Here is a 26,040-nt window from a genome sequence, read left to right on the forward strand (position 1 = left end):
AATTAAAACCTTTCTGGTACACACAACAAGCCTTAAAAGGAGAAATCTAGAAGGCTCATCATTGAACTTTAGAGCACACAAACAAATCTGTCACCACATTATGACAAATATATATGTATGAAATTGCTCAATCAATATCAATATATTTGATATATGGTATGGACAAGTGCAACAAACACCATGTCCACATGAACTTGACCAAACTAAACACTAACTTGGTGAAAATATGGTGTTTGATTGTAAAAAGACAATCACACATTATTGGACTCATGCAGACCAAATAATTAGAACACTTTTTTGTTTGAGTTGCTGTTTTTTATTTCTAGTAATTTGTGAAAAAAAAAAGAAGGTTAAAAACATTAAATATATGTTTAGCATGCCACCAAAAGTGCAGGATACAATCACAAAATAGTAAAATTTTAAAATCAGAATCTGATATAGACAACATTTCATTAATTGGAGCAACATAGAAAAACTGACTCAACTAGATGATAACTAAATTTTACTCAACTAATTCAACAATGGAAGTATCCTCAACACACTACAATATTCACTTTTATTATCTATCATCCAACCAAACAGATAGCTAGGGGCATTTATTGTAATCTTGAGCAAAATCATAAACATTTCATGGATTTGAGAAGACAATGATGTAAAAAATGATACAAGAAAAATCATATCAATGTACATGTACATGTAAATTAGCCATTTCAAACACATGCTGAAAGTGTTTTGGCAATTTTCCCTTCAAAACTTACTGTTCTGCCATTCTCTGCTTTGCAACTCTTTTCAAACTAGCATATTATGTAATCATGTATATAAAAACCAACACTTCTAACTAACTGGTCGGCGATACAGTCATGTTCATTAGGACTTCATCGGTGTCCGGCAGATTTCTGACCTCATTGAGAATCCTGGTAAGTTCTTTTGTCAGTTCACTTCGAGCATAGTCAGATCGTTCCTTTGTAATCGAGGATTCTGAAAATAAAGTTTCGGCTAGGGACTGGTACTCTTGAAACCACTCCCCATCAGTAATTTGATTGTTGTGATCATCATCAATCAGTAAAGTACATTCCCGTCTCCATCTGCTTAAATAGTATTTGTCAGGCAGCTGAAAGTAATTCTTTAAGATGAACACACGAAGAGCATGTCTGCATAATATCCCAGAGGATTCAAATTCCTTGCAAGAGCAGTGAATTTGTTCGTCTTCGGCCAACCATATTACAAGCCGTTCTCCATCCATACTTTTGAAATGCCGCACAATATACGATCCATTGGCCATCTCAGATGCAGCATATTGCATGGCCAGCAATAACTCTTGCTGCAAAGCATTAAAAGCAAAAGGCGTGAGGATACTCCGTGCATGCTCTTCAACAGGTATGCAAGTTTTCAGATGCATATAGTGAGTCTCCTGATGCGCTTGATGTTGGATGTTCGCAGAAATGCCAATCTGCAACAATTTGAAACAGTGAATAATTATATCACTGGTATAGTAAACAATGCTAGTGCGAGCGTAGGAGGCAAATTACTTCTTACTAGTATACATACCTGCTCGAAAAAGCTACGCAAACATGTTTGTGCGGCGAAGATCCCTTTCAGAAAAGCATCTATTGATTTTGAGTAAGCTATTGTAGACATTCGAGCTAGAAAGTAACCTCTCACATAGGATTGTGCCCAGGATGCTCGAACAGAATACAGTAAACCAATGTGTTTATCTGAACCAAATCCAAACACAGAAATCATGTCTCTCCACTGTAGTTCAAACTCCTCGGTATTCTCAATTTGAATTAATGCATCAAACATGGATTTAAATTCTGCATAGCGTGGCCCAACATGAAGAGAAAACCAACTTGGTACCTTGTATAGAATATTCCATGGTGGAATGACATGTTTAGTTCCTGGATATTCGCTTCTAATGGCATCTTTAAGCCCGGGGTCAAGATCAGTTAGAATTGTTTGTGGACATCTTCCGTTCATGAATCGGACAAAAGTCTGTATCGAGGGATAATCATCATAAGAGGATAATTATAAAGGCAGAAGTAAAATCTTAGAGAGTATGCTAGTAGTAAACCTGCAATGCCCATGAGAAGGACTGAGGAGTTTCATCCTGCAACAAAACAGAACCGAAAAAGATGGTTCTGCCACAGCTATCAATACCAAACCACACTCCAAAGAGCAATCCATAAGTGATTGATCGATATGTCGTGTCGAAATAAACTACATCCCCAAACATAGCATTTGCATTAACAGAGTCACCATATGACCAAGCTACATTTTCAACTTTATCATTCTCATCCACTGTAAAATCATAAACAAAGTCAACATCAACTTCTTTCATGGCTTTGCATGCCTCAAGAAGTTCTGATAGATCGTTTTCTCTCTTCTCACTGAGCAATGCCTCGTTCTCTTGAACAACCTTCTTACGGTTTTGAACAAAGTTCCTCACATCCCTCTCCAAATAGGGCAATTGCCCACCTTGAATCCCCTTTTCCAGCTCTAACATCTTCACTATCCGATGTATCGGAAACCCTGCTTTAGAAAGCAATAGTATGCGCTCTTGATCGGCCTCGTGAATCTTTCGATAAGCCGGAAGAAGGCGCACTTGGTCATCTTCCAATAGCTCATGATTGTGGATATTGCTGAATTGCACAACAAACCACTGGGAAACACCTTCAACCACCTCCTTAGACAGATACATTTTCGCATCGCATCCACACCTAACCGATTTCCTATCTCTATGGTGTTCTCCATTGGGCTTCCTCTTCACCGGGGCGAATCCAGAACGGTAACAAACAAAGTCACGCTTGTAAATCCCCAACTGGGGGCTAACCCTAGACCTTTCCTTCCTAACAGAAAACCCATTCTTTCTAGCAAAATTGCCATAATACTCAAAAGCTTCATCATCACTCTTAAATACCATTCCAACATATGGGGTGATCATGGCACCGGATGAAGCTTTTTCTGCCTTTACCAATTCTTCTGCTCTAGAACCTTCATCAGAATCACCCTCATATGTAATGTAACACTTCCAATCCCCACAAGGGCATTGTTGCCTCCTAATCCATAAGTTTTTTGAAGGTATGGAAGTCATTGTCCAGCTTCAAATTTGAGTGTCGAAATCACTTAAAGTTACACACTTTTAAGCGACCCAGAACCATGTAAGCATTTACAAGCATAAGCAAACACCTAGAAAGAAAAAGACAGACAGAATTGAAAAAGAAAAAGTGGGCAACCTAATTATTTTTAAGAAAAAGAGAGACTTTTTTAATACCACGAAATTTTCAAAGCAAAAGATTGAAAATTGCGGAAATGAGTGAATTTTTTGAGCTACAAAGTTTGAGGGAAGTAGGTATGAGTTGAAGAATCGTACCAGAGATAAAGTAGCAGAGAGTACTTAAACCCCTTCCTTGTTTCTCTAATTCTGATTTGTCTCTTGATCCTCCTGTTGTTTCTGTTCTTTATTACAGGTTCCGAGAATTCCCTCAAAATTGAAGAAAGAAACCATTTTTGGGTGGGAAAGGGGATTTTTTTTTTTTGGGGGGGTGGCAATTTTCGCTTTTTGCTCAACTAAATTGAAATCCACTTTGGATATTGGGCTAGGGTTTTTATGGGCCAATTGAAAAACCAAAAGGATCCAGTCCAAAAAAAAAGAAAACAAGAGGAGAGGTTGTTCTTGTTTGGTTAATTTCATTAATTTGACAGAATTTTGCACAATTATGGAAGTCAATTTCTGAGTTGAAATACTAGATGCAACTTTCTGAGGTTCCTATTCTTGATTTGTGCCTAATTGATGTTATGCCCTTTCTTTTTAATGACACTCTTGCTATTGTTCAACTGGGCCTAAAAAGGTGCTGTAGAATAAAGTGCATTCATATGTGAATTTTGCAAAAGGAAAAAAAAGAAGTTTGCTTTTCATTTTTTGGAAAGGCTGGATTAAAGTGATTGTGATCCCATGATTGTACTAGAAAATGTATGAAAAGTTTTACCATTATATGTTTTCTTATTCAGTATTCCCCCAACAATAATGCACATTCTCACTTCTGATATTGTGAACTAATGTTGTTGAATATGGATAGTGTTGTTCTTATTACCTATTGCCAAAGGAGAAATGGTACAAGGCTTTTGGACAATACATACATGGTGACAAAAGGAGCAGACTCATGCAGAGATTCTCTCTTTTTCTTCATCTTCACCTTTGTATCTTTCTCTCTTTATGTATATGCATTCATGTCTTAATTGGGCATGACTCATGCAGAGATTCTCTTGGACCTATATCCTAACACTGCCAAATACATACATGATTTTAGCAGCAGCCAGCAACCACTCTCTTGGAAGTAGCTATGCATTTTTTTTTTCTTCACTGCAATTGTTTCAACATGATTCTGATCCATCTCAAATAAGTGTCTATCTTTGACTTTTCATTTAGATTAAAAAATAATTGAATTGTGTTAGATTAGAATTATAAAAGTTACTAATTAAGTTACAAGATTACTTTCCATAACAAATCTTTGGAAAGAGAGGGAATATTATCAGTCATGGGGACTAGAGCCACTCAAGTCTCAATCAATGAAGCTCATGTTTTGCATTGTTTGATACTTTGATCTGAATATATATTGAGTGGCACAGTTAGACACAGAAGAAGAACACTGGCAAAAATGGGCCTTCCAACAAAATTGTCACTCTCATAGTAATCAGAGCAAATTAAAGTGATGCATTTAAATTCACAAGACACACATAAAAAGGGATCTGACATCTGAGAGACACAAACAAAATTCTCATTTCTATGTTTTTACTTCTTCACTCAGTACTAAAAATTGATTAAAAATGTTCAAATAGACTCAGACTCTATCTTTCATTCATCTATACTGTATTATATGTGGTGGAGTAAAAGGAATTCCAGTATGAAACGAAGAAAAAAAAAAAGATAACAACTTCATAAATAGTATATATGGAAAGTGCTTTAAACCAAGAATTGCACCTCATCAATGGACTATGGAGGCAATGGGGATTGAGAATAAAGTTATATGTAAACATAACAACACAATATAACGTAGGAAGGGTTTCAAGTGTACTGGTAACACCGATATTCCAGTTGTTTTAACCGTTGATCTAAACTATAAAAAATATATATAATATATATTAATTGAAATCAACGGTTAAAATAACTGGAATACTGGTGTTCCCGACACACTTTAAATTTTTCCTATAACATATAGACATAGTATTAATACCTATGATGAATACGGACACGGGACACGACACGACATACATGCAGACACACGAATATTAGATTCTTATAAGACACGCGTGTAAGACGAATGTCGTATCCGAAATGTATTCAATACGCAGACATGACAACCCAGCAAAGTATCCATGTTTTATAGATTAGGAAAAACTACCAAAAGTACCCATAAAGTTTACGAACGCTGACAAAAGTACCCATAAACTAAGGAAATTAACGATATACCTATGGAAGATGGATTTTGTATGACAAAAGTATCCAAATCCTAATTTTTTGTTGATTTTTTAATAAAATTTCCAAACTACCCCCACTCAACCTCAACTCACTTTTCCAACCTTCCATAACCCAACCTGCACCTTTAAAATCTTTGTTATGGAGTTCAAAATTACTTCTATAATAGACCAGGCCGAAATCAATGGTAGTGGTGGTAGAGGACTTCGACCGGTTCTTGGCAGATAAATTTAGTATGGTGAGCTCTTTTTCATTTTTTTTACCACATCCCTTCACACAAAGAAAGCCCCCAAATTAAGAAAAAAAAAAAAGGAAAAAACAACTGAAACGACTAAAAACTGCTTCTTTATAATTCTTTCTCTGATTCTTCATCGGTATTGATTGATTCTTTTGTTAATCTCGGCGCTGCAATTCTATGTTGCACCATAAAGGTTTATTTTGTCTGTTGTAGGAGTAGTTTGGATTCTATGGCAATGATTTTAAAGGTGCATGTTGAGTTATGGAAGATTGAAAAAGTGAGTTAAGGTTGAGGGTGAGATAATTTAAAAATTTTATTAAAAAATCAACAAAAAATTAGTGTTCGGATATTTTTGTCATACAAAACTCATTTTCCATAGATACATCGTTAATTTTCTTAGTTTATGGGTACTTTTGTCAGCATTCGTAAATGTCATGGTTACTTTTGGTAGTTTTTTCTATAGATTAATACTAATCAATCTGTGTTTATTTGCAATATGGTTAAAGAAGTTAATGTCTATGGAAGGGAAGTGGTGCAAAGGCACATGAATGTTCCTCGTTTTACTTGCATTTGCAATGTATTTTTTATATAATATATCACCCACATTTATAAAGTTCTAAGGAAAATTGCAAAATGCATGAACTTGTCATAGACATTCATCTATCAAGGATTATATTATTATATCAGAATATTTAGAGAGTCTTATTTTGAAAAGTGAACAAATGCAGAAAAATTTCTGTGTGCAAGTGTAGGACCAATTAACAGGATATAGTGGTATCTTAAATTCTTTTTAAATAAATTCAGAAATTAAAGGCGGTGTTTTCAACACTTAGCTTGATAAGGTAGATGCTTTAGGAAAAAATAAAATAAAATCACTTTATTACTCCTAAAGATGACCTCAGAACTAAAACAATGATATCATGTCTCTAAAGTCTAAAGCCACAAGTTGTAATTCTCTAATTAATTATAACTGACCATTCTATATGGTCCCCAATAAAACTCATACTTATCTTAAAAGTATTAGTTATAGACTTATAGTTATCCTTAGGCCTTAGCCCTTTACAATTTACAATATTATGTTCCTATATATGTTCTTATATATTAAAATATAGAATTAATAGTCATATTAGTTTTGAAAGATAAGACATTTTTTAAATTTATATTTAAAAGACTTTTTGAATTAAATTGGTCATTTAAAGATTGTGAATAAATCATATTTGTCCTCCAGTCACTTCATTAACAATTTTTTTCAAAAATTGATGTTGTAAAATATTAATTGATAACATATATAATACCTGATATGTCTAATTGGATATACTAAATATGTTTATGAAAATTTATTAATTTAATCATTTTTTCAATTACAAAAATTCTATTCCAAATATGACCTAGTGACTAAATTGATAGATTTTTATAAACATATTTAATTAACGTCTAATTAAACATGTTATGTGTCATGTATACTATCACTTAATATTTTACATCATTAATCATTGATGAAAATTGTGAGTGGAGTATCTAAAGGACATATATGATTAATTTGAAATCTTTAAAGAACTAATTTAATTAAAAAAATCTTTTAAGAACGAATTTAAAGAATGTCTTATCTTTCAAGAACTAATTTGACTATTAAGTATTAACCTTTAAAATATATTAAAATTATAATATATGTTCCTATTACTTTGTAATTTATAATATTATGAATCGTTTCGTAGATTTATTTTTATATAAAATTGATAATAAATAATTTGATAATTTAATATATTTAATTAAATTATTATTATTATTTAATAATTTTTAATTATAAATTTTATATAAAAATAATTATATAATATATATATATATATATATATATATATATATATTTTTTTTTTTTTTTACTTTTGCTGCAAAATCCTTGCATTCATGGAAGAATATACATTCATGTAACACTCCATGAATGTATATTAAGTAACAAATGCAATGAAAACATATATAAGAAGGTGAAGACAAAGTAAAAGAGGAGGTGGAACAGAACAGTTTTTTACACTTGCTTATTTTCTTTGATATTTCTGTGACAATTATTATACAAATTAGATTGATACAATTTCCTTTTGGAGCATCAACCAGGTCACCAGAAATCAAGCATGAAAATTAAAGGGTTTCTAAACTAATTAAGCCTCATGAAATTACATAAACACCCCGTCATCATTAACATGTTTTAGAAGCTGTGAGAATCCTCACTATGATGTTGATCCTACACCTGCTACATAATCCAAGAGTCCCTCACCAGCTTTCTCACCATGAAGATCATGATGGTGAGATAATTCATCAGTTGAGAACTTTGAAACCCCTCCAAAGGCTATTATTGCAACCAAGAAGACTGTTGTGGAAGCAAACAATGGCCAGAAATATGCCAATATTGTAACAAATCTTGGTGCTGCATACAACATCAAAGACAATAAAACTGAAATTGCTATCACTGTGCTTATATGGTATCTATACCTTAGAAGCCTTTCTGATACATCCATGGATTAGTATTACAACAAGCACCTTGATTAACTCTAGAGAAATAAGAGAGAAGAATAATAAGGGAAAAAGGGAGAATAAATAAAGATGTGTATAGTGTAACAACATTGGAGTTGGCAAAGTATTATATATGTGTGAAGAGATTCTTTATGCTCTCAATGATGTTTCAAATGTTACTTGCCCCATATGCCAATTATTTTTAACATACTGGAGGAGTTTAATTTTAATGCACTGATTGTATAAAACGTTTTACACAGTGATATAATTATATTTATTTTTTGGATGATTATTTATGAAATTAATATAAAAAGTAATTATTTTTATTGATGTGATGATACGTAATTCGATGTACGTATAAAATTATCTTTTATTGATAGTATATTAAAATTAAATTTATAAAAAAGTATATGAATTTTTTCCCAAACTGCCCTCACATGAAAAATGGATCAACTTCACTTAGAATAAAAAAAATTGTTAAAAAAAGCAATCAAAATTTTTAGAATTGTAGAAGTCACCATTTTGTTAATAAAATTTGAGATTAAAAAATGTATAAACAAAAGATAATACGTATATATAACTAAATTATGTGAAATATTTAATTATATTTACAATACTTAAAATTAATTGGTTAAAAAAATATTACGTATATACTAAATATCAGTTATTATATATTTATATATAAATATATATGATGTTGTATATATTTTTTAATATATATTTTATATTTTAACATATTTTTTATATTAATAGTTAATTTATTAGTTGATTTTTACTATACATGTAATATAATTATTAATTAAATAACGAATTGTCTATTTTATATTTTTCGTCTGTTTGTTCTGTCCTTGTAATTTTTTTTTAGAAAAAAGATTGGCATTAAAACATCTCTTTCCAAAATTATGATTAACGATCTCAGCATTAGGTATAACTCCCAAACGAGACAAGAAAGATGATGAAAACTATTTGCATTAAGAAGTGAATAATGACTCCAAATTAAATATTCTTATCATATCATGGACGGCCAGGACGGGGGAAGGGATAATAAACTTTTGAATAATTGCTTTATGGACCAAATTTGAAGGGCATATTAGTAAATGAACAACCTTGATGGAATGTTTTGGTATTGATTCTTGATTGGTCGGTTTGCGGTGATGCCCTTTATTTTAATTGGAGATTTTAATTTGAGATAACGAAGATTAGTCCACAAGGACAAGCAACTCTACTTATTCTTGTTAATGGTGATTGGAATCAAGAACTCAAAAATTAATCAATGAACATTTTGAGAGTCATTTTGGGTTTTGGCAAAGCTTTGTTATTCCTTTGGATCTAAGGTTTCTTCTTTAGTCTTTGGTGCCATCACTCTCCACCACCCACGTGTGAGGACAGGCCTTTAAATCATTATTATTTTGTAAGAAATAGAAATCTTTATACAAAGATTTTGTTTCTCATTTAGAAAAAGCTAAGGTTGAAGACATATTATTAAGCTTAGTGTGTCACCAAAAAAAAATATTAAGCTTAGTGTAAATTTAATGATAGTATAATAAAATTGTGAATGTTAGGGTAATGTAATATTATTTAATAATTTAAATTTTAAGATGAATAATTTTATGCCATAATATTAGAATTTTTATATTTTTGTTTGATAATTTTTTATTTTAATTTTATGATGGTTATTATTCTTTTTAATAATTATTTTTATTCATCTTACCACTTAAAATGATATTTTTCTATTTTATTTATATACTTAAATTTAATTGTTTATACAAAGTAATTTCTCTTTTACTATTTTTTGTCCCCTCAAATAGGCAAAACTTGAATTTGAGATAACATACTCAAGTAGTCCAAACTTTTTTCTCACATACTAATAGATGTTAACTTTTAAATAAGACTTTTTAATGAATCTTCCACACTCACAAACAAATTAAAAAAAAAAAACTATATGTGGCCATTTATATTCAAAAGAGATGAATGTCTAAATTTGAGGTATGGGGTAACCTTCAATCTCATGAGTGGCTGATAAAGATGTAGATGATGAAATTTGTGACCAATTTGAGGTGAGAAGTGGTCTTCAATCTTATGTAAAAAAGACATGGCAAAAGAGACAAAAGTGAAAAGTCAATCAACATTCAACTTCAGATGAACATAAACACTTTTATTTATTTATTTATTTATTTGTTGCCTACAGTATCCTTCAGCCCGACAAATCAATGACACAGATCTAAGCTTCATTTAAAAGTCTATCGCTGGACAATGGGTTGTTGCATGTACAAGGCGAAATTCGAACTCCTGACACTTGTTTAAGTAGACGAATGAACTTATCACTTAATTAAGCAAGTTAGTTTAATTATTTTATATTTGGATAACCAACCCAAAAGGATCAAAGCCCACCAAAGAGTTAGTTTGCTTTGGTTCTAAGGATACCCTTTTTGAGTCCATTCAAGAAAACTTGGATTTCATATCATTGCATCACATTGTGGATATTGAACCAAAGAGCACTATACCATAGTGAATACTTCATGAAGTTAGAATGGGCTCAATTTAGAAAAGCAATTAAATCCTTGACCCATAAAATAAAATCAGCATAGCATGGAGCCCAATTTCTAATGAAAACTCAATTTCTAATGAAAACTGTCATGTGGAATATTTGACTAGTAGTAGTACCAACATACTTGGATTGTGGATTATAAAATAATTGTATAATAATTATTATTATTATTATTATTATTATTATTATTATTATTATTATTATTATCATTACCTTGTCTTATGACTTTTGTTCTAATTTTTTTTACTTCTCAAAAAAAATGTTACGACTAGAAGACAATTGAGAAAATAATTCTTCATTTATTTATTTTAAATTACATACTTATACATTACAATTGATGGACAAAGATAAAAACATCCCTTTCTACAACTACCATTTTGGGTAGAGGCTTCCGTTATTTTATTAACTTGTCTTTAGTCAGGATGAGTGGTTATTTTTTAAAAAATTGTCTTTAGTCATCGAGTTTCATTTTTTATTTGCTGAAATATATTTATTTAGAAGTCGCTGCACGTTTAGATTTTAGACAAATGCTGAATATTTTAGTTGATGACAAGTATTTTAGTTTAGCTTTTAAGTTTGAGCACGTAAATATTTATATATTTCATGCTATACATTATTTTTCTATTTTATATATGTGTTCGTCATCTTAGTTCATATTGTTAATCCGATCCTTTTTGTTTTTGGTTGGAGAGATTATTTAATTTTTATTTCCACTAATTTAAACCAACATATATAAAATATGTGCCTTAAAGATAATAACAATCACTCCAACTTATAAAATTAGTTTGATCCCACTATTATATCACATCACTATCAAACTATTGTAAGTAATAATGTAAAATCAAATTAAGAATCATTAACTTCAATTACATAATATAATACTAGTGCTCACATGCTTATTGGATCGTTTTTTATTTTTTATATAGTTAACAATTTACCAAAAAAAAATTACTTGAAAAATAAAAAATACAAAAGAGATCAAAATTTAAAGTAAATTATCATAATTTTCATTATATACAAGTATAGAACTATACAACTATATACAATGATAAAAAAACTCCTTTTAACTCTGTTTTTTTTTTTAATTGAAATGAATTAGGGTTTAGGGTTTAGGGTTTAGGGTTTAGGGTTTAGGGTTTAGGGTTTAGTATGTATTTACCAACGCAAGTTAGCACAGATGGATGAGGGTTTGTATCCCTTAACCATCTCTCTCGGATTCGATACTCACTCGAGGATGGAAATGGAGCTTGCTTGCTTGGGAGGGTTGCCCACTTTGCCTCAGTACCCGAGGGATTAGTCATTGGGCTTCCGGCCTGATGGATACCCGTACCCTGGTGCAAACCAAAAAAAAAAAAAAACTTAGTATGTATCTATGTGACTCTTGTCTATTTTAAAGTGAAGAAGATTTGTGGTTGTAGGTAAACCCTTCCATTTGTTGTAACATATATCCAAACATAGAATAAGCAAAACACACACCTTTCTTTGTGTGTAGAAGCCGTTTTTCTTTTTCTTTTCTTTAACCTTTTTTAATTAATATACTTATAAGCAAAGATGACAACTTTTAATATTGATTTTCAAATTTATATATTTGTACTTTGAAGCCACTTTAGTTGGTCTCTTTCAAAGTAGAGTCATGACTCTTAATTAAGTAGTATATATATATCATTGCCTTTTGAGTGGCTTCAAATAAGTAAAAGAAAAAATGATCTAAAAACGTTTTTAGCGCTTAAGCAATACAATAGTCCAAAATGATATATATTATTTTATGAAACAAGATTGATATGACAATTTTTAGATTTCAAATGAAATGAATGAAGCATTAGTTACTATGCCAAAAAGAGTTACAATTTTTTTAAGGCTTTCTTATGTTTTTTCATAGCATTTAAAAAAAAAAAAAAAGTTAAATTACACGGTTGGTCTCTACACTTTTAGTAAAATTGTAAATTAGTTCCTACACTTTAAAAGTTTGTAATTAGGTCTCTAAAGAGAATTAAAATTTATAATTTAGTTCCGGCCGTTTAAAAAGTGTTGATTTAACAAAATATTTTCAAAATATGTTGAGAATATTCTGTTAAAATAGAGAATATGTTGAGAATATTCTGTTAAATCAAACATTTTTTGAACAACAGAGGCTAAATTATAAATTTTAATTCTTTTTAGAGATCTAATTACAAACTTTTAAAGTGTAGAGACTAATTTGCAATTTCACTGAAAGTATAGGGATCAACGGTGTAATTTAACCCAAAAAAAAATAGAGGAGAGTTTTACCATAGGAGTTACAATTTTTTTAAGTATATAACCATGTTGTTTTCAATTAAAACTGTTAAAAATTCAATCATATACTCTAGTTCTATGAAGTCTTTTATCTTCATATTCGAGAACTTCTTTGTATATCTAATAATATTAATGTTAATTGAGATTGAAGCAAAATATGTCAGCTGAAAAAACAATATGACTGTATATTTGTATGAAAAACTATGCAGAAATGTGACCAACCACTAGTGCAGTACTTTTTATTTTATTATTTATTTATTTATTTATTTTATGCTATATGATTGGTAATGAATTCAGGTAGGAAAAATAATTTTGTTCTAGAAGGTATAAGTAGTAACCAACAAATAACATTTGGCATCACTGTAATTATCATTTTTCACTGAATAAAAGCATCCACCTAATCCATTTTCCTAACATGATTATCATATCTGACTTAGTACAATTAATTATAGATATTACAAATTGACTTAAAAGTATGATCTTTATAATATTTATAAGTGTGAGACAAATTTCACCTATTGAACTAGCTTTGATGTTATTTATCTTTTGACTTGAAAACATTTTAAAAGAATTTAATTTTTATATACTAATTGTGTAATGTCATATTATTAAAAATAATTAATTTTTGATTGGATGATCAAATAAATTTTTTTACACTCTAAATGCATCAAAATTAAATGTTTTTTTAAAATAAAAATTAACAAAAAAAAAAAGAAGAAAAAGAAAGTAAGGGTTGCTATCATGGAAGAATTTAGGAGGATCCAATGAACTAAACTAGTTACTAGTTCTGAAGCTTGCTTCACTGAAGGGGAATGCCTTGCCACTCTTTACGGTCAATTCCTTACAAGAATAGACTTTCATATTTTCAGCCATAATTCTCTCTCTCACACACACACTAAGTATTATATATATAAGTGAAAATTCAGGGTGAAGTCGACTTCACGTGAAGTTGATACTTCAGAGCCGTTAGATGAAAATTTAGTCAAATCAGTTAAATTATCTAACAGCTCTCAGGTATCAACTTCACGTGAAGTTCACTGCACTTGAATTTCCACCATATATATATATATACACATTGCACTTGAATCATCATTTCTTGTTGGTGTTTTTGGACTAAGCCTTACACATATATCTCTTGTGTGCATTTACCACCACTAAACAAGAAAACCAAAGGAGAAAAAGGAAAATCAAGTATATATACATATCCATTAAGCCTAGTTGAACTTAGTGTGACCATTTTTGTGTTTGAGATGGTGACTTTGGGAGAGCTAAATGGTGAAGAGGAGGTTCCACTTGTCCTACATAACCCTTTGGTCTTGGAGATTAATGGTTTCCAAAACCAACTCATAGGTTCACAATACATATATCTATCTCTCTCATATTGTTTTCTATTATATGCTTCAGCATATGGTTCCTTTTGACTTTAATAATGTTGGCTTTTTAAGTCAATTAAGCACTGCAAATCAATTTTATTAAAACTTCAAAAGTTGGTAGAGAGATATTATATAATAGAAGGATTTAACTAACAATAGCACACATTGTTTGTTCATGAAAGGAATCATTAACTTCAATTATATAATAAATGAGTCACAACATAGGAAAATGAATATGGTATGAGAATTTCATATCTCAGTGTGTATTCATCTATTAATATGATAACTAAGTTGTGAAACCATTGCAGAAAAGGGTAAGGAACTTGCAACTTGCCAGGGTGAAGTCAAGGCCTTAAGGGCAACTGAAGCTCTCAAGGATAAGGCCATAGAAGAGGTACTTTTAATGCTTAGTTTATTTATTTATTATTGCTTACACTATCAGTAGATTGAAACTTAATTTTTCTCCAATTCCAGCTGAGAAATGAAGTTAGTAAACTGGATCAGAAACTTAGAACAACCGAGAATCATCTTAAGGACAAGGTACACTGATATAGTAATAGTATAGATTGTAACATAGATAGAAGCATGTCAAACAATGCTAAGTTCTAAAATCCATTTACTTCAAAATCTGTTCATGTGAAGAATCTAGAAATCAAGAAACTGACAGAAGAAAAGAAAGACGCCTTGGCTGCGCAATATGCAGCAGAAGCAGCTCTTAGAAGGGTACATTTAGATGAGAAGGATGATGATTATATTCCATTTGAGAGTGTGATCACTCCTCTTGAGGATGAGATCAAGTTGTATAAAAATGAGGTATGATTATATTGAAAAGTAGGAGAATTATATAAAATGATAGTCCTAACACCCATCTTTGCTTCAGATTAAAGCACTGCAAGAAGATAAGAAGGCATTGGAACGGCTCACAAAGTCGAAAGAGTCGGCATTGCTCGAAGCAGAGAGGATATTAAGAAGTGCACTAGAGAGGGCTCTAATAGTTGAGGAAGTACAGAATGAAAACTTTGATCTGAAGAGACAGATTGAGATTTGCCAGGCATGAGTTTCTATGATTCTTGTTCACAATTGGTTTCTATAGTGAAACTATTATGCTGTTCAATCAATTTTCATCTTACCATTGACAGGAGGAGAACAAAATCTTAGAGAAAACGCATCGCCAAAAGATCATGGAAGTTGAAAAGCTTAGCCAAACCATTCATGAACTTGAGGAGGTCATATTAGCTAGTGGAACAACTGCTAACGCCGTTCGAGACTATAAGCGACAGATTTCTGAACTGCAAGTAGGCATATGTTATGAATTCTTGCATTTTGAAACTTATGGTTGGTCTTTGTAGTAACATGATTTTGCACAAACTTTTCAGGAGGAGAAGAGGACATTGGAGAGGGAGCTAGCAAGAGTGAAAGTTTCAGCTAACAGAGTTGCAACTGTTGTGGCTAATGAGTGGAAGGATGAAAAGGATAAGGTCATGCCGGTCCGGCAATGGCTAGAAGAAAGGAGGATTATGCAGGTACATAACTATAATGAAAAAAAGATGCTGAAGAAAGCAGTTCAAATGAATCTTTTATCCTAAAACTTGGCCATTCAAGTATGAGCAAGAAATGTTTTATGATCAAGTATGCTGTTACATATGTAGGCCGAGATGCAACGATTGAAAGAAAAGCTAGCTATATCAGAGAGAACAGCAAAGGCAGAGTCACAATTGAAGGTAAAATTATATAGATTGATATAGATTATAGAAGCATCTGCATCAACTTATATTGTAGATATTGTTGTTTGTTATTTCATTCTTTCTTTCTTTTCAGGACAAACTAAAGCTGAGGTTGAAAACACTAGAAGAAGGCTTAAAACAGTTTGGTGAATCTCCAAAAACAGAAAAGTCTAGCATCTTGAGTTTTTTAGCTACTAATAGTGGACTAAGAAGCAGATCCACATCACAACCAAGAGGATCTTCTGTTGGAAGCTCTTTGTTCCAGAAACCAAGCATGAAAAACAACACAGACATTGCTGCTGGGAACCTAGGACAAGGTGGAACTACAAAAAGGAAACACGGTTCTGCGGAAAACGTGTTGAAGAAAGGTATATGGGCAAGAAGTAAAGTTGGTGATAGTAGTGAAAAGGAAAATGAGATGCAGGTGAACAACACAGGAATGAACTTAGATAGCTGCAATAATGAGAGAGAAGCAGATGACTCCAAAACCAAGGATGATATGGTCTCAGGTTTTCTGTATGATAGGCTTCAAAAAGAGGTCATCAGTTTGAGGAAGTTTTGTGGAGTTAAAGAGAGTAGTTTGCAAACCAAAGATGAGGAAATAAAGGTACTAGTAACAGAGTTATTCAATCAATTTCTATATTTGTCTCTTACTCCAAACAAGTTTCTTTGAATTCTGTTATGAGATAAATAGGTATATGGCTTGCAGATGCTTACAAAGAAAGTCGATGCACTTACAAAGGCAATGGAAGTGGAGTGTAAGAAAATGAGAAGAGAAGCAGCTGTTAGAGAAAAGGAGGCTACACCAACAAAGTCAGAAATAAACAGAAGAAACAGAAGCTCAACTCCTCTCAAAGGTTCTGTAACATTTTAAGTTCTGATAACTGTTATAACTGTTTTAAGTACCTTAACATCGATACAAAATCACTGCAGGGCGATAAAGCGAGCGCTGAAGATTCTTTATCTAGAGAACAATGAAGGAGATTTATTGTCATGAGATTTTCATTTGTGTTGAAATAAACTCTCAATTGGAGAAAGAGAGTCAGGGATTTGAATGTACACACAGAAGGATTACTATGTCTTCCACTATATTTAGATAAATAATATTGATATTTGATTTTCTCTGACTGTGGAATGCTATATACAAGCCAAGTTTATCAAAAACATCGGCAAGAATATGAGCATACTTAATATGAAGAAAACAATTTCAGTTACATTTCTGCATTATGATGGTTGTGAAGAAAATTGTTCCCCAGTGATCTCAAGACTCATTCTATATAAATTCTAAACTGCATAGCCATAAGGATGTCTACCTATGTTCATCATGGATTATTACAATCTTTTATTTGAAAACAATTGAACACATGGAGATTCTACCAGTAATATCTCTAAAGCAATGAAAGTTAACAACTATTGGTTCTCCCTGCTGTTACTTTTAAAAATTTAAACAAGTAAACATCCTTGATATTGTTTAGTAGATACATACAACCCAGAACCTCTCAGAAAATGTTGTAATACTAACTGCAAAAACTATACAACTATTCAATAGTTCTGCACTTCAGGAATAGTTGGTAAAGAAGGCAGCCATTTTCTGCAGCCTCGATATACAGGACTTTCCCGGACACGGTCGACACCACTTCTGATTTTTAACTTCTTTGGTCCACCTAAAAGCAGTGCCAATTGTTTTGTAGTCACCACAATCTTCACACTGCTTGTCCTCAGCTTTCTGTTGTCATTTGTTCTCACAAGATGGTAAATCTCCCCATCCTGCAGCTTCGAGCAAACCGTTATGTAATGTTTAGAATCAGCAGGGCTCATCTTTTCGACTGGCGCCGAGGCATCGACCTCTCTTCGTCTTTCTTCAACTAGAGGACCTCTTGTTTGCTTCTTTGGTTGAGAGTGACAAGCCATACAGTTTCCCATAGTGCTTTCTGCATGATGAAATGAACAAAAGCTCTCTCCCTTATATAAAGAGCTTTAGGTCAATTTTTTAGTTGAAGGTCTTCTTAACGTGCATGCCATCACACACAATTCATTCTTATTTTGACTTCTAATATATATATATATATATGAGAGCTTCTTTAGATAAGATTTCAAGTTCTAAGTCCACTACTTCCCAAATATTATTATTAACAGAAAGTCAGAAGCCCCTTTTGGCGTTGAAATCAGAAGCCCTTTCATACTTCATTCTTGAGATTAAAATATTTTGTCGTCTGTATTTTCAATTAATATATAAATTGTTCAAATACATCGATTTTCAATGTACAACTTTGTCCAAATTGATAGTTACTTTGTAAAAGAGGAGGTAAAAGAGTCCAAAATAATACGAAATTTGTCTTATTATATCTTTTGTAACTAAAATCTTTACAGTAAAGAACACTCATATTTTGCTAGCCACTACACTGTATAGTGTATACTAGAATCAGAACTTCATTTTTCTCTAATAAATCCAAAATTTATTTGAAAGATATTAATTTTCTAATCTACTAGTTCAAAATTTCTGCAAAAGGGATAGGAAAATGCATAAAAACTACTTGGCAAATGACTCCCTAAAATAACACCATCAATGGTGAGGGAGACACTGTTAGAACACCTAAAAAACCTTGAAGTTTCTAAGCAGCAACTATTTTAGTTGAACACCTAGACTGCAGCCATAACTTGACTGCTTTGTTTGTAGTAAAAAACCAGCCAGCCTTATGTGTAGCCTCATGGAATGGAGCATTAAGTTCCCTCAAATGTGATTCGAAGACACTTACCAAACCTTTATCTGCAAATTTGTGTTTCCCAAGCCCAGTATCAATTCCGAGTAATGGCGGAAGGTCCTCCCCGGATTCCAAAGCCTTCGACAAGTCATTAATCCAGAAACATAATGCAGTCAGAGCAGCTCCAAGTGAGAGTCTCTTTAGATGCAGATACCACATAGTTTGAGACCTGGACTGTATATCTGTATATATCCCAAGCCTCAGCCCCAGGTCTAGAAGATCACATGCTCTATCTGGTTTATTCAGGTTGACACAAAGATCAATTAGACTATTGCAAAAGGACTTCTTCGATTCAGCATCAACTGAGTTGAAAAGTTCACATGCTTCCCTTCTAAAATCTACTACATCACCCTTCTGCTCTTCCAACAAACATCTTACCACAGAACCGAGCTTCGGATTAGCCTTCTCAACACAATCTGTTAGCTTAACAAGTTCTTCTTTTGGGGTTTGGATCATGATATTCAGAAGAGTATCACAGAAGCGATCATCCGGAACGATCCCCAAACCCGAAAACTGATTAAGTATCTTGACAGCATCATCTATTCTCTTGGCTTTTCCATAGCACCTCACAAGCGATGTCAGAACAAAAATATTGGGCTGAATTCCATTATCAATCATTTCATTCAGTGTCTCTTCTGCCTCTGAAACTTTCCCAATGCAAGAGTACATGTCAATCAAGGATGAGAACGTAAAACTGTCAGGCCGACAAGCTGCAGAACTTTTCATGTCCTCGAAAATTTCAACAGCTTTATCTGTGTAGCCAACATCAGCACACATAGCTAAAAGCATGTTATAAAGAACTACATTCATGTCCATTCCCTTTTCCTTCATTTCCTTATAAACACTGAGAGCATCTTCCTTAAACCGACCTCTACAGTAGGCTTGCAGTAGAGCTGCATAGGTTGGCCAATTTGGCGAAACACCATTGCTTACCATCTCTTCGTATATAACCTTTGCTTGCCAGGCGCGCCTTGCTCTCCCCATGGCATACAACACACTGTTATATGTTACCAAGTTAGGCTTTGTACCAAAAAACTTCATATCATTGTAGACATTCAAGCATCCATCATAGTTCCCTGCCTTGCCATGCATCTTAATCAATGCTGAGAATGCCACTTTATCAACATGCCACTTCTCAGTTTTTGCACGATCATATAGACTGAGAGCCTTATAGGCATTACCAACACGCGCATAAGCATAAATCATAGTTGAGCATATGTTATCATCGGGTTCACACTCAAAGCTAGGCATGTTTTCAAACCACTCCACAGCCTTATGTGGCAACGAACACGTGGCAGCACAGCTTATCATAGTAGAGAATGTAACAATACTAGGCTTCACCCCTCTCTGAATCATTTCATCAAACAGCTTCTCTGCACCTTTAAAATCCTTAACCTCCCTAAACAACTTAAGGGTCACATTGTAAAGAACAACATGCTTTTGGGGTTTAATCTTCTGCTGGAAGTACTTAAGTACAATCAGTGCAATCTCAGGATTCAGCATGTTATCAAGAACAAACACAGCATCGTGTTCAACAATCTTGCCCCCTAGGGAGTTTAGTATTTTAGGGACATCTTGTTGACTGCAAGAGTCTAAAGACTTTGCAAGTCTCAAGAGAGACGAAAACGACGAACCGGAAATGGAAGAGAGGGATTTCTTCTTGCGAAGGTGTTTGGCTCTGGAGCTTCTGGGATTGACCCAAATATGGTTTTTGGATAAAGGTTGAGACTTTGCATGTGGGTCGTGAGGATTTGCAGCTTCTGGAGAATTGGGATGTTCATGATGTTGTGTAAATGTAAAGGGGTTGTGCGAGGAGGCGTGGAGAGGGGTTTTGGATTGAGTGTGGAGGTAAGAAAGCTTGTGGGAGGAAGAAGGAAAGTTTAGAAGTTTGAAGTGAGGGGAAGAGGAAGAGCGAGAGTTGAAGGTGGAGGTGGAGGTGGCGGTGGATGAAGGAGAAAAGCGTAGACGGTAAGACTCAGCCATTTGCACCTTCAACCGTCACACAGTTTGCCTCTCAGTATTCGGAATTTCTGATAGAGGGAAGTATTGGTGGTTTATGGGAAAGTACAACGAATGAACTTTTCAGTTAGTCAACCTTAATTTTAGTGTTAAAAAAGATTGGCACTTTTGACTCTAGCGTTAGTTACTTTTGCTTTAATTAAACAATTTGTTAAATAAAAAAAAAAAAAGATAAATCTAAACCATGCTACGCTTTTTAATTTGAATATGGGAGCACAATGGAGTTGGATTGGGATATGGAGAACACGGGTACTTCACATTCTTATAGTGTCAGAGTAACACAAATCGGATCATGCGAGTGCTAATCAGACGATCCGAGTTGTTAAGGGCAAAATGCATGGTTCGAGTTGTGACGCCCTAAACACATGTCGTGCACAGACACCTCCCTGCAACGGTACCTTTAATCCCAATATAGACCCATGCAAGAGAGTAGAGACCCACACCCATCATGTGAACAATCACTTTCACTTTCATACCAAAGAGCTCACACTCTTATTTTTTTTCCTTTCTCCACTGTTTCTTGTTCTGCATGCTGGAAAAAAAATTAAAATGCCAAAGAAACATAAAGTTAGAGATGTTGATAGTTCCGAACTTTATATTATACATTATCTCAGCTATTCTGATTATGTAAGTTTTTTTTGAAATTTTTTAATTTTATAATTATAATTATTATTGTTAGAAACTTAATTATTATTATAGTTGTTAGAAATTGAATTTAGGAATATAAACAGAATGATTATTATTATTTTTCAACATATGTAAGTTTTGTTTTGAAATTTTTTTAATATTGTTTAATTATAATTATTATTGTTAAAAAGTTAATTATTATTATTGTTAGAAAATAAATTTAGGAATATACATAGAATGATTATTATTATTTTTTAAAAAAACGTTAGTTTTTTTTTTTGTAATATTTTTTAATTATAATTATCATTGTTAGGAAGTTAATTATTATTGCTGTTAGAAATTGAATTTAGGAATATAAACAGAATTATCATTATTATTTTTCAACATAAGTAAGTTTTTTTTTGAAATTTTTTTAATATTTTTAATTATAATTATTATTGTTAAGAAGTTAATTATTATTATTGTTAGAAAATGAATTTAGAAATATAAATAGAATGATTATTATTATTTTTTAAAAAATGTTAGTTTTTTTTTTGAAATTTTTGTAATATTTTTTAGTTATAATTATTATTGTTAGAAAGTTAATTATTATTATTGTTATTAGAATTTGAATTTAGGAATATAAACAGAATGATTATTATTAATTTTTAAAAATATGTAAGTTTTTTTGAAATTTTTTTAATATTTTTTAATTGTAATTATTATTGTTAGGAACTGAATTATTATTATTGTTGTTAGAAGACGAATTTAGGTTTATAAATAGAATGATTATTATTATTTTTTTAAATTTAGGAATATATATTTAAATAATAGTTAGAATGTTTGTTTAAACGTAATTAGAGATTATTTGAATGAATGATAATATTTGAGTTAGACTAAAATAATAGCTTAGTAAAAATTACTACATAGTTAAAAAAATTTTATAATAATTTTAGAAATTATAATTATGATATTAATTTTTATAATTAATTTTAGAAATTATAATAGTTAGTTATTATTATTATTAATAGTTAGTTATGAATAATTTTAAGGATTAATTATTAAATGTAGAAGTTAGAATTATTTGTTTTAGTTGGATTTAGTAAAATAATTTATGATAGTTATGCGGTTTCAATTAATGTGTTGTTGAGTCAGTTGTGCAAATTTTTTAATAATGAGAGTTCATTAATTGGTAGGTTAGTACATGGTAATTACTAAATTTTGTAATTAACAAAAAGTTTAGCATGAATTTAATATTTTAGTTCCTCTAGTTAGAAAATTATTATCTTTTAGTAGTAAGTTAGTAATTGTTATCTGAGTTGACTAATAATTTGTTATGTTTTTGTAGAGTTTAAGAATGTTCACGTGATCACCCAGTCCCTCCGAATCGGTACAATGATAGGGTGGAGGAGCATTTACGATTTACTGATTTTTATCATGTATCTCAGATTGGGGTAGTCTAATGTCAGAAAGCACTGGTGAATGCTCTAATCGAAAGGTGGCACCCAGACACACATACGTTTCACCTTCCGATTGGTGAATGTGCTGTGACGCTTGAAGATGTGGCTATAATTCTTGGTCTTCCGACGGACAGTCTTCCCGTCACAGGGATGACAATGAGTATTTTTGAAGTCTTGGAGGCGGAGTGTTTACACCAATTTGGAGTTGCACCGCATAAGTCGAACTGTAGAGGAAGCTGCATAAAACTGACGTGGCTACGGGATCTAAAAGAAAATTTACAGTTGAATGATGAAAACAGTATACAGAGGTACGTGAAGTGCCACATTATGTTGTTGATCGAGACAATTGTTTGGGGATAAGTCTGGGGCATCTGTGCACTGGAAGTTTCTATCTTTATTTCGTGATTTTGGCAGTATTGGACAGTACAATTGGGGATCGGCATGCCTAGTACACCACTACAGGGCGTTATGTAGGGTATCTCGTTTTAAACAAATACTAATTGAGTATATTTTCGCACTTCACTTAACTATTTGGCCCATCGATCAAGATAAATTATTACAAAATTCTAATCCTTTTTATAAATATGGGTAATTACGTACAACAACTTCGTAATTACTTTCGAACTCTTCTTCGCTGTCACTATTGTAATCTTCCCGTACAATATTCCGGTCAGCCTCAAATTGTTCGAATTCAACGTACAACTCGATGAACGAGATTTGAGCCCGGCTTTCAATGTACATTGAAAACATCTCTTCCAAGCTCGCTTTGTCCGTTACATATTTGGTTTGAAATTGGACGAATCCACCAAACATCGGTATGGGATATCTATATAAAATACATTATATTTTTTTTGACCTCTCCGAATCAATCTTTTTACATATCACACCTTTGAGCTCTTCAAATGAGATTGTGAAGGGAATAACAACATCTAACAGATTTTCACAAACAAATTTTACTCCTTCAGATGTTTGTAACAAAATCTGACCAAAATAATACACTTTTAAAAGAACTCTGTCATCAATTTCCCTCACTCACTTAAACAAGAACAGAAACTTGACTACCAGATTTTTTTGTTTCATACCAAGCAAGAGAGAAACACAATAAGAAGAAACCAAAAGAAGAAGCCGAACAAGACGCAAACTGATTTCTTCCACCAGTTACACACTTTATATGTACGTCTATGCAAATCGGACCCCTCAATTAGTTCATAACTTGATTCAAAAAAATTTAAAATAATCAAATCGGACCATGCGATTTGATTTTCCCATTCATATGAAAATTCAGATATACATACAACACGGTCCAATTTTTTTCTTCCAAAATTCAAATTTCTCTCTATCAAATCGGACCATCCGATTTGTTCAGCAAATTTTTTTAACAAACAACTCGCACGGTACGAGTTCTACCTCCTGACACTTACAAAAAGCTGTCTCATAAATTTGTCTTGTACCCCATAAATTTATATCCAGACACATCACATACAAGGCTTCTATAACGATAAAATTAAGCCACAATACTAAAAGGTATTTTAAATGGAAAAAAAAATATTTTTTAATAATTTAATGTATAAAAGATAAATATAAAAGGTTAATACTTAACGTGTATTTTTATCAAATTTTTTGCTTGTAATAATTTTAATTAGAAAAAGTTTTTATATACACTTTGAAAAAAATTATTCTTCTTTCTATTAATGAATTATCAAGAAGTGGATTTTTTATTTTAATATTCGAGAATGAATAAAATTTTACGTTGATATTATAAAAAATAGAATTTTACATTATTTTGAGAGTATTTTTTTGTACAAGCACAATACACAGAATACATATTGTACTGACAATACGCAGTTTGTATATTTATAATACGCAATTTGTGTATTATAATTTTAATATTAAAATATTACAATACGTAATTTGTGTATTGTATTTATAAATATTTCTGTTGATGAACTAAAAAAAATCTGTTCTAATAATTCCCCTTCTGCGAATTTTACGGTCTCCAAAATTTTATAAAATATCGTGGTTTCAATATTAAAAAATTACACTAATTTTTATTTAATATCTAAAAAAATGAACCTCAAGAAGTGCTATAAAAGAATTCAATATTAATGCATTTTAAAAAAATAAAGAATGTAGTATTTTTTTTTAAAAAAATTACCTGTTATTAAAGATGATAAATAAGTACAATACTTTTTATTTAATAAAAAATATTAAATATAAACCATAAAACTTTTATAGGATAAACTTCTAACATTTTTGAAAGACTCATAATACTTAAATTCCTAAAATTTTTAAAATATGAAAAAGTATTATATTATATTATATATATCAAAATAAATTTTAAAGATAAAATTTATTATCAAATATAATTAAAAAATTATAATATTTTTATCTTTAAAATTTGTTGATTTTATACCAAGTAAAAAATATTTATAATTTTATGTTGTGAATGGTTGAAATCTTAAAAATAAAAAATGAGATTTAAAAAATGAAATTTGCTTCAATTTTTCATACAAATTCTAAATATGTTTCCAATAAATTTCAGACGAAATGCATCAATTATTTTTTAAATACAATTTTTTTTACTATTTATAAAAAAATAGTTTGTTTAGTTATATTTTAAGGCACTTTTAAATTGTTTAGAAAATTTTTATTATTTTAATTTTTTAAAAAATATTTTTGATAATTTATTCAACTTTTAAACTCCATAAAAAATAATAAAATCTCTCCCTTAATTAGTATATTTAAAAAACTTGTTTAAAAGTCACTAAATTTTTGTAATCACACAAGCAAAGCAAGGTAAATTCTCGCATATAATGGAGCCCACACAAATGTAAAAAGTTACCACTGTAGAGTTTCGGTCACCTTCTTCTTCATGTCCCAGCTCCCTCCCTGCAACTGAGTGAAAGAACTCGGTTATGAGCTCATGCAAACTGTGATGGACATGTTAATCGTCCTCCATTTTCATGTTCAGTTTCTCTTCTTGACTCGGTAAAGTCCCACATCGGGTAGTATCGCGTCTCTCTGACAGAATATATGGCAGAGGGAGCAGACAAGGCTC

At 31.6% G+C, this 26,040-nt stretch overlaps 2 protein-coding genes and 1 pseudogene across 5 annotated transcripts; 1 reads left to right on the forward strand and 2 right to left on the reverse strand.

The window, feature by feature from the left end:
* Nucleotides 1-528: 528 nt before the first annotated feature.
* On the reverse strand, nucleotides 529-3,649 carry FRS10 (FAR1-related sequence 10). The gene is made up of 4 exons (XM_016342077.3): nucleotides 3,371-3,649; nucleotides 2,072-3,186; nucleotides 1,549-1,992; nucleotides 529-1,450 (listed from the first exon to the last, which is right to left on the reverse strand). Exons 2-4 carry the CDS (start codon nucleotides 3,089-3,091, stop codon nucleotides 839-841), a joined length of 2,076 nt encoding a protein of 691 aa, XP_016197563.1. The 5' UTR covers nucleotides 3,092-3,186; nucleotides 3,371-3,649; the 3' UTR covers nucleotides 529-838.
* A 10,478-nt stretch (nucleotides 3,650-14,127) lies between these two features.
* On the forward strand, nucleotides 14,128-17,264 carry MAP70-5 (microtubule-associated proteins 70-5). Of its 3 annotated transcripts, none has more exons than XM_088485652.1 (12): nucleotides 14,128-14,164; nucleotides 14,240-14,388; nucleotides 14,720-14,805; nucleotides 14,886-14,951; nucleotides 15,054-15,224; nucleotides 15,292-15,462; nucleotides 15,551-15,706; nucleotides 15,788-15,934; nucleotides 16,061-16,132; nucleotides 16,230-16,742; nucleotides 16,830-16,992; nucleotides 17,069-17,264. In XM_088485652.1, exons 2-12 carry the CDS (start codon nucleotides 14,289-14,291, stop codon nucleotides 17,074-17,076), a joined length of 1,653 nt encoding a protein of 550 aa, XP_088341778.1. In that variant the 5' UTR covers nucleotides 14,128-14,164; nucleotides 14,240-14,288; the 3' UTR covers nucleotides 17,077-17,264. The 3 variants fall into 3 exon arrangements, with proteins under 3 accessions (XP_088341778.1, XP_088341779.1, XP_016197564.1); XM_088485653.1 differs by having other exon boundaries at nucleotides 16,845-16,992; XM_016342078.3 differs by having other exon boundaries at nucleotides 14,148-14,388.
* A 1,198-nt stretch (nucleotides 17,265-18,462) lies between these two features.
* On the reverse strand, nucleotides 18,463-20,973 carry LOC107635956 (pentatricopeptide repeat-containing protein At4g16390, chloroplastic pseudogene; annotated as a pseudogene). Its single transcript, XR_015881126.1, has one exon. The product of XR_015881126.1 is annotated as a pentatricopeptide repeat-containing protein At4g16390, chloroplastic pseudogene (transcript).
* Between the last annotated feature and the right edge of the window lie 5,067 nt (nucleotides 20,974-26,040).

Source organism: Arachis ipaensis, chromosome B4, assembly GCF_059453495.1.
Source record: "Arachis ipaensis isolate K30076 ecotype BB chromosome B4, ASM5945349v1, whole genome shotgun sequence".
Classification (NCBI taxonomy): domain Eukaryota; kingdom Viridiplantae; phylum Streptophyta; class Magnoliopsida; order Fabales; family Fabaceae; genus Arachis; species Arachis ipaensis.